This window comes from Salvelinus namaycush, chromosome 16 (genome assembly GCF_016432855.1).
Source record: "Salvelinus namaycush isolate Seneca chromosome 16, SaNama_1.0, whole genome shotgun sequence".
NCBI classification, from domain to species: Eukaryota; Metazoa; Chordata; class Actinopteri; order Salmoniformes; family Salmonidae; genus Salvelinus; species Salvelinus namaycush.
The window spans coordinates 44,453,131-44,465,791 of record NC_052322.1 but is presented as its reverse complement, the minus strand read 5'-3'; the positions used below and the strand labels follow the sequence as shown (position 1 = coordinate 44,465,791).

Here is a 12,661-nt window from a genome sequence, read left to right as displayed (position 1 = left end):
CTACTTCTCTGTAATAAAATTAACAGCAGGCTTTCAGCATGCTTATAGAGAAGGGCACTCAACATGTACTGCACTGACACAAATGACTGATGATTGGTTGAAAGACATTTTGAAGATTGTGGGAGTTGTACTGTTAGATTTCAGTGCAGCCTTGATATTATTGACCATAACCTGTTGAGAAAACGTATGTGTTAAAGCTTTTCAACCATATTGTGGATTCAGAGATATCTAATATAACGGAGGGTTTTCTTTAATGGAAGCTTCTCTAATGTCAAACATGTAAAGTGTGCTGTACCGCAAGGCAGCTCTCTAGGTCCTCTACTCATTTCTATTTTTACCAATGACATGCCACTGGCATTAAACAAAGCATGTGTGCCCATGTATCCTGATGATTCAACGATATACACATCAGTTGCAGTCAAAACTAAGCGTATTGTATTTGGTACAAATAGTTCCCCAAGTTCTGGACCTCAGCTGAATCTGGTCATGAATAGAGTGGCTGTTGAACAAGTTGAGGAGACAAAATTACGTTTGTTACCTTCGATTGTAAACTGTCATGGTCAAAACATATAAATTAAATGGTTGTAAAGATGGGGAGAGTTCGGTCCCATAAAGAGATGCTCTGGAAAGACTGACTGCGTCACTTCTTGTTTTTATATGAAGCATTAATGTGTTGGAAATTCCAAATTGTTTGCATAGTCAACTTACACACAGCACTGACACACACTTCTGTTCACAGTCTCCAGGTCCAGAACAAATTCAAGGAAACGTACAGTATTATACAGAGCTATGAGAGCATGGAACTCCCTTCCATCTTATATAGCACAAGTGAACAGCAAACCTGGTTTCAAAAAACAAACAAAGCAACACCTCACGGCACGCCTCTCCCCCATGTGACCCACTTGTGTTTATGTAACTGATAGATGCACACACACACTACATGTTTATGTTTTTAAATGTATGTCAATTGTGATGTCTTTTGTCTTGTCTTTTTCGTTATGTGTTGGGATCCCAGTAAGACTAGCTGTCACCATTAGCGTCGCCATGGGGATCCTAATAAATGAAATCAAACGGGTTGTAGTAGTAGGTGCACCGGTTTGTGTCAAGAACTGTAACGCTGCAGGGCTTTTCACGCTTAACAGTTTCCCGTGTGTATCAAGAAAGGTCCACCACCCAAAGGACATCCAGCCAACTTGACACAACTGTGGGAAGCATTGAAGTCAACATGGGCCATCATTCCTGTGGAACGCTCTCGACACCTTGGGCTCCAGAGCGGAGCAGTAGTCTAAGGCACTGCATCTCAGTGCTAGAGGCATCACTACAGACCCTGGTTCGATTCCAGGCTGTATCACAACCGGCCGTGATTGGGAGTCCCATAGGGCGGCGCACAATTGGCCCAGCGTCGTCCAGGTTAGGGTTTGGCTGGGGTAGGCCGTCATTGTAAATAATAATTTGTTAATAATAATTTTAAAAGTCCATTCCTCTATGATTTGAGGCTGTCCTGAGGGCATGGGGGGGGGGGGTTGCAACTCAATATTAGGAAGGTGTCCTTAATGTGTTATACACTCAGTTTATATTGGTAAAAGAAAGAAAAAGTCTTAATAAAACCATTCTGTCTTTTGTTGTTGATGGTTTGTTGTGAATTGATGGGAGCAGGCTATTGGGGTACGTTGGGGATGCAGGGGTACATTTTCAGTTGAGTTGATGGGAACTTGTGTGGAAAAAGCAGGCAAGATTTGAGCCAAAGGAGAGATGATTGGAAGATGAACAAAACAAATGACAGTATGATAAACATCTAAAGCAAATCTCTGAAACTGTTAAGAAAGCTTTATTGTTACTGTGCATGTTAAACTACGACTTTCTAAACAGGTTTAACCACCAGATCTGTCTTTCATCAAAGCCTCATCCGCTCCCCACTTCCCCTCGCAAACAGCCGAAGAGGGAAAATGTATCATCACTATAGAAAAAAAAAAGTCCATAAGTCCATGGTGTCTCATCCCTCAGGGGGGTAAAAGAGCTTTGAACCAGCTAGGCCACCAGGGGGCTCCATCACTTTAGCCGCTGCACAATGACTGCGTTGAGCAGGTTGGCATCCTGCAGCGACTGGCTCTCGTCAGTAAGCTCCTTGTTGGGGAAGGTTGTCATGAGCACAAACTCTGTCGCCGCCATCAAAGGGCGAGCTCCCACCACAAACTGACGCACGTCTGACACCCTGATGACGGGAAGAGAAATGATGAGGAGAAAGTAGGTAATATGGTGTTGGACATCCCCTTCATAGAGGGGGTGATGTAGAGCTTCATGGCTTCATCACTGACCTGTGAGTGTGGTTGAACTTCTGCACCAGTCTCCCCCCGTCGGCCAGTCTGACCTGGATGTTGGTCACAGGCTTGGAGGCGTCCAGGTTTACAGAGGCGATTGCCTGGGCCTCACTGGCTACCTGGTCCTGGTCCCCCATACACGGAGCAGACACCAGCTCAGGGGTTGCACTGAATGGACGGGTGAGGTGGGAAAGAGACGTTTATTGTGATTATACTGTATTTTAAATAGACTTGAAGAAAATATTATAAGTGCACATTTTCCCAGAAGATAATATCAGGTTTTGAAAAATTGCTGGGATACATTTATATTTTAACTTCAAAAGTCCATCAAATACAATATCACTTCGTGCCAAAATTCCCCTTACTACCCCCTTGTGGTAATAAGGTGTAACAGTCACCTTATTAAAGTATTGTGCTGAAAAAGGGAGACAATTTCATTCCTTTCCTCTGTGTTGAATTCTATTAAAATAGAACTCACCCACCTGCCCAGTTTCTGTCCTTCCCCACCGAATGCCTTGAAGGCAACCTTGGGTTTGGAGAAGTCCTCATCCCGATGGTCCTCCATATCCAAGTTGACCTGACCCCCTCGGGAACGCTGCCTCAACTCCAAAGGAATCTCCCTGAAAGGACGAATGACTTGTATTATTACAATGCTCCAGCAATAAGAAAACAGACTTCAGAGAGAGACATGCGGCCTCCAGCTGTCCAGCGCCATAAATGAAATGGATTTACAAAAATTGTGATATGTGACATGAGCTGTCGTTCATATAAATAATATGACAAGGATACGGTACAAACAGTGTACTCACCCCCTGCGGATAGACTCCAGGAAGATGGCGTTGCCGGGGTCGCTGTAGTTTCTGAGTTCACCGTCGCCCAGGCTGAAACCCGTCTTCCACAGCTTCAGGACTACATGCACCTTCAGCACATAGTAAAGAAAATACAGAAGTAAGTAAAGAAGTAAATGTATTTTTCTGAGATCTAATATATACTAGCAATACAAAAAAATCTAAATAAATTCACTGTCAAACACTCACATCCTGCTGGCTGTTAGCTGCTCTTCTCTCCCCAGCCACGTAAACAGGCTCCTCCTCAGGCGCTGCACCAAGCCGGTAGCCACCACCAATAAAGGGCTAGAGGGAAAGAGGAGAGAAAGAGTTTGAAAAACATGACAACTAACATCATACACCATTGGCTCTATCAATCCCAAAACACAGGGCTAATAACATATGATCAGTAAATTAAAAAGGGAATGATCCTGGTGCAGAACGTATTACTGAGAAGCTTTTCATACCCTGGCTCGACTAGGCTCTCCTGGGCCCCTCCCAGCCTTCTCCACGGGTACAGCCCCATGCTCCTTAGCCCCCTTGAAGAGGTCCTCCACCACCTCATTAGAGCTCTTCTTTTTGGGGGGTCCCACTATCTGCTGCCCACTGCGTTCAGAGCCCCCAGCAAAGAACCTGGTGGGAAGCCGAGGGAGGATGTGGCCATTGAAGAGGGGAAACAACACAACCTGGATTTTGGATCCTGTCCAAGCTTCTGGTTACAACACCAGTGCTGCAATTGTGTGGACGATGAAAACAATAACACAGGGACCCACCCCCACCCAGAATAATCTGTTGATGCAGCAGAAAGCAATAGCAGCCTACAGAAAACTGAATACAGAAACATTCTGGAGGCTCACTAGCCTGGGTACCAGTAGGTTTCTGTGTTTCTGCTCTCTTGCCAACTCCTCATGGAATTGTCATGCTGTTTGAATTGACAATGGAGTAGGCAAAAACACAAACAGATCTGGGACCTAGAGCCTCACTACACTCTGTCCAAAATGCACATAGACTACATGCAATGTGAAATTCATTGGAAATACCCCAAAGTCACAGAAGTATAGTCAAACCTACCTTTGCCCTTCCTCCTCATCACTGTCATCTACTTCCTCATGCATCATATCTCTGAAGGAGGTCACCCTATGTTCACTCCTTTACACAACAGAAACACACAAAAAATAACCATCAACATCTATCATGAAATGCTTCATAGGATTTTTTTTTTTTTTAAGTTTGACAATAGAAACACTGAAAGGACTTAGATATTGCCTATCCTAAATTATACCGAGACTAACAGCGAAACAACAGATTTACGGAGGTAAGTTAGTTAGCTATGTACCTGGGCCCTGTAGGACGAGGCACAGAGGATCCACCAATCTCTGGCTGAGGAAGTGTCACGATGTCATCCTCAGGACCATCTTCAAAGAAACTGGCCAGGGCAAGCTAATGAAACAGACCAAAACGCCATGTCATCCAAACATCAAGATATCAGTGTCTAGTCACAGTCTAAGCCTGATCGCTAACTACTTTGCTGGAGCTTAATTGTGAACTTGACAAATTAAAAAAAGGTAGGTAGCTAACCTAAAAGGATGTTATTAAACTAGCAATTAGATAGGATGCGAAAATCTGATAAATTAGCCATCAGCTCAGTCACTTGATGAAGATTAATGTTAGCTAGTTATGATTATGAACTAGGCTAACTGGGGCGGCAGGTAGCCTAGTGGTTGCAAGATTGAATCCCCGAGCTGACAAGGTAAAAATCTGTCGTTCTGCCCCTGAACAAGGCAGTTAACCCACTGCTCCTAGGCCGTCATTGTAAATAAGAATTTGTTATTAAATGACTTGCCTAGTTAAATAAATAATAATAATTTTAAAAAACTGCTGAACAATTCTATCTGCCAGTCTTAGAGCAAGCTAGCTAGCCAGATAGCTAGAACGCAGTGAGTGAGCCATTCCTTAAATGAAACAGCAAGTTAACTATTAGACAGTGGTAGTAAAACATTGGAAACTGATTGGTAGATATAACGTTAGGTCCTAGGGAATAAGACAACAATGGTCATTCAAGCTGTTGTTGTGAGAAAGAGTGACTTGCTACAAACTAGCTACGTTAGTTAACGTTATCTAGTACCGGCTAGCAGTGGTGGTCTGGCATCTAGCTAACTAACGTTACTGTCATTCGTATATCGTTGTGAGTTCAAATCAAATATCACATTTAGTACAACTTGTACGTACCTGCAAATCCCAGCCGGCAGACTCCAAGAAAAAACGGGCCCTTTCCTCATCAACATCTGTAACAGCAACGAACTCCCTCACCGAGACTTCTTGGTCCGCCATTTTGATATGCCCATTCAATGACAGCACCGAACCCATCTGGGGAAACAACTACCAACTTGGTTCCTATCCGAGCAAGCTGTGGTTCCTATCTATGAGAAAAACATTTTTATTAAATGTTGTATTTAGCACAAAGTAAAGACATTTTATTTGAAGGAATAATATTTCACATATATTTCACATTTATATCTATCATTTTTTTCTTCTTCTGTATTACCATAACAAATACACCTCTATTTTCTGCCAAAGCAAAGGGGTAATCTGGGATTTGAAAAATAACAATTCAGACACCGCCACTTGTTTTTGTTAACAGCTGAGGGATGGGCGTGGAGAAGTGTAACCACTCTCAAATTCATAGACAGAGCTATGATGCAAGGACTGTACATGGGATCAACATTTTAGTTTTAACTATGTTTTGAAGCTATACTGATGTTTGTTTACAATTAAAACAAGCTTATATTTTGGTTCTGATGGGTTACAATAGTTATACTAAGCCTATTTGGGCATTTATAAGTGATATTCTTCAAGACTCTCTGGGAAATCTGATGGGATTTGTATTTAAATGTTTTCATTGTCTCTAATAACGTGGACATTGAAACACTAACCCATCCAGGATAAAGAATGGACCTTAGTGCTCGCCCTGTGAGGCCTTAAGAAACACTACTGTTCCTGTTTTCACCTGCACATGTTTTAAAACACCTGAGCCAGGACAGGCTAGGCATATCGCGTAGTAGTGATATGCATTACACAAATCCTAAACACAATTTATGACTGATAGCCTACAGGAATCATGTTTGTGTTACTTATAGGAAGATTTTCACCATCAATGTAAAGCCCTAGTTATTTGCTTTAACAAAGTCGTTTCAGAAAACTAGTATTTACTTGATGTGAATCATTTAAATTTGTCCCTCAGGTTTAAGGTCAGCTCTGTAACTGAAATCTCATTTTAAAATTGGAAAACTATTCCTTTTTAAATAATATTTTCAAAATAAACATTTAACATCTAACAGTCAACTGAGCGGGTCGAGCATAACATGTCAACCTTGTTGCCCAAGTAGAAAAATAAAGAATTCATTAATAAAGCACTTAACCCTAATTGCTCCTGTAAGTCGCTGTGGATAAGAGCTCTCCTAAATGACTCAAATGTACTGCGGAGTGGCATTTTTATATTGACAACAGTTTTATATAGCCTTCACATCAATAGAAATGTGTTCTCATTTTAATCTGTTTATGATTTGGCTTTATAACTAGATATGAGATGATGTACCCTTTGGACTCATGATGAGGCAGTTTTTATTCTGATTAGGCGTCTGTGATAATAGTGAAGTATTAAGCATCTTAGTCAATTTTGGTTCTTGTTCTTGTTGAAAATGTAAACAAACAATATCTAATATATCCCTGCAACTAATGTTTTTGGGTTTGTAATGATGAGATAAGAGTAGCGCTAAATAATTTCAAATATTTACGCTATGTATCATAGCTTTCAAAAACCATGAGGAAGACGTTATTATTAATAACAATATCAAGTTACACAATGTTTTCTAATGCACCTTTAGCCTAATGTGTTTAGTACTTTCATATTCGTACTATATAAGAGAGCGGAAAATCGATAATTTTATGAAGACTTTGGCTACCATGAGAGAGAAGAGACATTTTGAAAATATATGACCTTTAAAATGCCTATTTACTCTATTCCATCTGACTGCGCAATCCACTGTCTCATCAGCCCAGCCAGACAAATTACAAACTTGTTCTCCACTATTGAAAGGTATCTAGACATTATCTCACAAATCTTATAGACTAACAGTTAGTTTTCAAAGGCAGGATTTGTATAAATCTTGCTGTCTGTCTCTGACATTTGCAACATTGTTTTAATATTCAAATTCGATCTCCAGCTGTCCCACAGTAATGTATGTGTAGGTGTCGAGACGAGACAAACAGGCAACGTTTATCAGCCAGTCGAAATCATTAATCAGCTGGTATCATTTTTATGGATATATACAAAGAAATGTCAGTTGAAAAAATGTACAACGAAATGAAATGCAGTTAGTTTGCAGTCTTTACAACTTAATCTAAAAGTTGTATATAAGTGATAATGCCCGATAAACTGGTGTTTGGAGGATATATTGGCACGTTTTGCAACACCCGTGCAAATATATCCTCCAAACATCAGTTTATAGGGCACAATCATGCTTAAATAAAACTTTTAGCAACATATTAAAATAAAATAACAATGAATTACATGTTTTCATTAAAACGTTATTCTGACAAGTCAAGCAATGCAATTTATTTCTTCCACCAGAAGATATAGTCCGGACAAAAATCAGGTTCGACCCGGTCGTTAATTCATTTTGCAAGTTGCTATGCAAAAGGTCTGGTCGTCCGTTCTCAACAAAATGGTTGCTATGCAGGCCGGATAACGTTATTTATTGTCACTTGCTAGATAGCTAGCCAACTTCAGCTAACTCAGTCACATCAAACATTGAACCTGGAATTACAGTATACTTTTTTCCCTATTGGTATTTACTTGGATATGTCCATGATAACGATGTTGGTGCGTGATTTCGACTGGCCCAGAAAAAGTTTGTCTCGAATTTACGAACAGCCAGAGTGCACTCTGATCACACTCCAGATGCTCTCCAGATGGAATTTACGAGCACACCCTTACATTTGATGAGGTTGAAGCGCTTCTAAAACCATGTTATGTACTGAAAATGGGTCCGCTTTAAAATGTTGTGATACACGATCAAATTCCGATCAATTTAGTGATACACGAGTCCTACCGTACCCTAGTTATTGATGGAAAAACAGGCTCTACACGAGCAGACAGCACCGTGGGAAATGTATTGATATTTAAATCTACAGGAAAAAGTAACCTTGTCGCTGTCTGTTTCGAAGCTATATGGCTTGTTTGTACATTATATTTTTGACTGCATTGCAGCGGGGGCGGGGGGGGTTCATCTATGAGTAGAGAGAGACAGAGTATAGAAGCTACAGTGTGGAGCACATAGTAGGATAGGTGTCTGTGGCTGGCCGGCCGGCTGAGGACTTGGAGGCCTTTGGAGCGTGGCCAACAAAATGAAAGGAGAAACAGAACCATGTTGTTTGCCTTGACATTCAGAGTGTACCAGAGCGCAGAATAACTGATGAATTTACGAACGCTCAACACCCGTTGAAAAAAAATCGTAATTAAATTGTTGCCAGTATCATAGTTACAGTCACCAACGCTATGGATAACATGCATTTTCGTTTGCTTGAGCATTTTTTATTTAGGCATTTACTTGGATATGTCCATGATTACGATGTTGATGCGTGATTTCGACTGGCTCAGATTTGTCTCGTCTCGTCTGGGCACCGTTAGCTATGTGTATGGTACTACAGAGATCGACGTCGGACAAGCAGACAGCTAGGCATATATTAAGACCGCTGTCCCAAACTAAATGCTAGGTTTATATTAATTAACCCCGCTGTACCAAACTAAATGGTAGGCTTATATTAACCCCGCTGTACCAAACTAAATGCTAGGCTTATATTAACCCCGCTGTACCAAACTAAATGCTAGGCTTATATTAACCCCGCTGTACCAAACTAATTGCTATGCTGGAAGCAAGGGAAAATAATGTGTGAGTTGAGATAAATACAAGAGATTATTCGGATAGCAACATGAACATGGTATTCTTATGGAGGCGAAGTAATAGGTTTCAGATGGAGGTGTGTCTGTGACAGCCAATAAATACAGCACGGTTTGGAACGCTGCTCGTCCTATCAGCATCCAGGATCCAAACAACCCGTTTTATAAAATGAAATACATTTTGAACTAATGTTAGTGTATTGACTACGAAACGAACTGTCATTTTCTATACTGTACATATTCACATTTGTTATAATTCTGCAGTTCTGGTACTTTTCCAACAAAGTTGTTTGTACCATTTCTACAAACCCACACATAATCCATCACCTTAGTTATTAAATCCTCTTCTAGATTGACCAATCAGGAGTGACAAAAATAACAGCATCAAACCTGTCTCACCTGGTGTTCCTGTGTCTCTTGGCTCTCTCTCACCTGGATGGAGTGTTCACCTGTCACCCAGGGACCCCAGAAGAATGTCATTCTCTTCTCTTTGTGCCTGGCTACAAACTAGCTAGGGAGGGCTATGATGTGGTGACACTGCAGCGCAAGGGGGCCTATGTGCTTGATGTTTATAACTACTTATTAACCTTTATTTAACTAGGCAAGTCAGTTAAGAACAAATTCTTATTTACAATGACGGCCTAGCAAACCCTAACCCGGACGACACTGGGCCAATTGTGCGCAGCCCTATGGGACTCCCAATCACGACCGGTTGTGATACAGCCTGGAATCAAACCAGGGTCTGTAATGACGCCTCTAGCACTGAGATGCAGTGCCTTAGACACGCTGCGCCACTAGGGAGCCCAACTACTAATTCATGCACTGTCTGTAATAAGCCATTTATGGGAAGTCAGCTGCAGAAACTCCCTCTCTACATGGTGAACTGGCAATCCCAAAACAACTGTAGGAAGGACATTCACTGCTCATTTACATATGTCCGCTCTCTTGTACAGAGCTCCACCTCTATAATACGGAATGACTGGAAGGTGGGGCTCAACCTGAAGGACATCGGGTTGCAGCTGGCGGGCAGCAAAGTGCTGCATCCTCGTACTTCAAGGCAGACAAGTCCTCCTTCACCTTCCACCAGTTTGCCTGCTCTCACTACAGGTCAGGTCATGTCTGAATTATCAGTTTATGATCAGTGTAACTCATGCACATAAACTGTATGACAAGATTATTTAAAAATTGAATGTAAATTCACAGTACATGACGAGGCCTACCAGTGCAATATAATTCATAGAGAATTTTCACATTTCTTCATAGCTAACAAAAACAACAAACCCTGTCAACACCACCCACATTCACAGAACCCTGTCAACACCACCCACATTCACAGAACCCTGTCAACAACACCCACCTACACAGTACCCTGTCAACAACACCCACCTACACAGTACCCTGTCAACAACACCCACTTTCACAGTACCCTGTCAACAACATCCACCTTCACAGAACCCTGTCAACACCACCCACCCTCACAGTACCATTTCAACACCATCCACCCTCACAGTACCCTTGCTCTTTTCCATCTCCTAGATTCCAGTAGACCCACCAGCGGTACATAGCTTCTCTCACAAAGGAGTACACGTCCAACAGCAGTGAGCCGTACCAGCAGTTCATTGACACTTATGGAACCCACTAGATTCACCTGGTGGACCTTGGGGGGAGAATGAAGAGGGTGACTGGAATCCGCACCTGCTTGGCCACCCTGAACCAGGTCTCTGTGTCCCAGGTGCAGACATGTCTTAGTATGGGGTTGTCTGATGGCATGGGGTTGTTAAATGTGTTGAGTGGGCAGGGTTCAAAGGTCTTTATAATGAAGATAGTATTACAGGTTATGACAAGGGTTTCCTGAGCCACAGCACTGAGGTGTCAGGTGGGGATGGGTGAGGTTTCCATGACCAAACCAGACTCTGAAGGCTTCAAAAAATGTCTGAATAGTCTACAAAGGATCCCAGACATCCTATCCTTCACTGTTCTCACTCTGCGTGACTTGTTTCATGACACTAAGGTGAGGGATAATCTACAAGCAGCTACTCGTCAGAATGTGATAGACAATGGGATTGAGAAAAACAAGACAGAACAGACAGCTTGTGGGGTGAGTTCTCCCAACCTGTCTCCTGATTGCTGCCCTCTGTTGGTAGGGAGAGGCAGACTGACTGTCTTTGTGGACGGTGGGTTCAGTATAAGGGGTAATGGGTGGGCCGAACCAGAGGGTTACGTCAAATTGTGGAATGGAAATCAATACAGACAGGTGTACTACCTATGATCCACTTGGCAATGTAAATACCCATCACCATCTAATGCTCCGGGTATGGGAGAAGGATCTAAATGTCCATGACCACCTGGGTGGGGGCACTATAAACATACAGCATGGGAACCATTATCATCACTGTGGACTGAACCATGGTACTTTCTCATTCTCCCTCACATTAACTTGTGACAACACCTGACTGCTCCTAAGTGTGACCGCTGTGTCCCCATCCCAAACTAGAGGGGAAACAATATGATTGAGGATGAAGATTATTCAAGAAAACTATTTTTTTTATTTTTTTTAGCAATCTTAGAAGATTGCCAATGTATTTTAGGCATATTTAGTCTATGCATTTTTATTAGTGTCCAATTTTAATACTTTCTCTGTTCATCTGTAGTGATTGATCAATGTGCAATATGGTCCATATTTATTGTCATATGCTAAGGATACTAACTGCAAGTCAGAGGGACATACTGAGGTATCTGAGCCCACTGAGGTGTCTGAGCCCACTGAGGTGTCTGGGCCCACTGAGGTGTCTGAGCCCACTGAGGTGTCTGAGCCCACTGAGGTGTCTGAGCCCACTGAGGTGTCTGGGCCCACTGAGGTGTCTGAGCCCACTGAGGTGTCTGAGCCCACTGAGGTGTCTGGGCCCACTGAGGTGTCTGAGCCCACTGAGGTATCTGAGCCCACTGAGGTATCTGAGCCCACTGAGGTATCTGAGCCCACTGAGGTATCTGAGCCCACTGAGGTATCTGAGCCCACTGAGGTGTCTGGGCCCACGGAGGTGTCTGAGCCCACTGAGGTGTCTGAGCCCACTGAGGTGTCTGAGCCCACTGAGGTGTCTGGGCCCACTGAGGTGTCTGAGCCCACTGAGGTGTCTGGGCCCACTGAGGTGTCTGAGCCCACTGAGGTATCTGAGCCCACTGAGGTATCTGAGCCCACTGAGGTATCTGAGCCCACTGAGGTATCTGAGCCCACGGAGGTATCTGAGCCCACAGGTGTCTGGGCCCACTGAGGTCTGACTATTATGTCATGCCTACATCTTAAAATAAACAATCAGTTGTCCTACTGTATTGTTCATCGCAAGAGTATTGGTCTAATGTTTGTTTAAGTTGCAATTTATATTAAGACTAGCTCCTTCCAAAAACCTTCAGTTATCCTCCAGTTCACCTAATATCAACCGGACGTGCTGCACTTAGTTAGAATACTGCATTGTCATGCTGCACCACTAGGTGGCAATATAATATAAAACATTGGTTTAGACCGAGAGAGTCTGCTACATCACATTGGAAATACAGCTAGC

At 42.6% G+C, this 12,661-nt stretch overlaps 1 protein-coding gene across 2 annotated transcripts; it reads right to left on the bottom strand.

Annotated features, from left to right (window-relative positions):
- Nucleotides 1–1,805: 1,805 nt before the first annotated feature.
- On the bottom strand, nt 1,806–5,508 carry LOC120061484 (NSFL1 cofactor p47-like). 2 transcript variants are annotated; one of them, XM_039011330.1, is made up of 9 exons: nt 5,375–5,508; nt 4,482–4,585; nt 4,217–4,294; nt 3,613–3,778; nt 3,356–3,451; nt 3,128–3,240; nt 2,801–2,938; nt 2,316–2,486; nt 1,806–2,212 (listed from the first exon to the last, which is right to left on the bottom strand). In XM_039011330.1, exons 1-9 carry the CDS (start codon nt 5,474–5,476, stop codon nt 2,050–2,052), a joined length of 1,131 nt encoding a protein of 376 aa, XP_038867258.1. In that variant the 5' UTR covers nt 5,477–5,508; the 3' UTR covers nt 1,806–2,049. The 2 variants fall into 2 exon arrangements, with proteins under 2 accessions (XP_038867258.1, XP_038867259.1); XM_039011331.1 differs by having other exon boundaries at nt 3,128–3,237.
- Nucleotides 5,509–12,661: the final 7,153 nt, after the last annotated feature.

Coding starts and splice junctions, on each gene's coding strand:
- LOC120061484 (XM_039011330.1), bottom strand. CDS start 5,476: ATGGCGGACCAAGAAGTCTCGGTGAGGGAGTTCGTTGCTGTTACAGAT. Junction 3,452..3,612: donor GAGAGCCTAGTCGAGCCAGG/GTATGAAAAGCT, acceptor CTTTCCCTCTAG/CCCTTTATTGGTGGTGGCTA. Junction 3,241..3,355: donor CAGCTAACAGCCAGCAGGAT/GTGAGTGTTTGA, acceptor TACTATGTGCTG/AAGGTGCATGTAGTCCTGAA.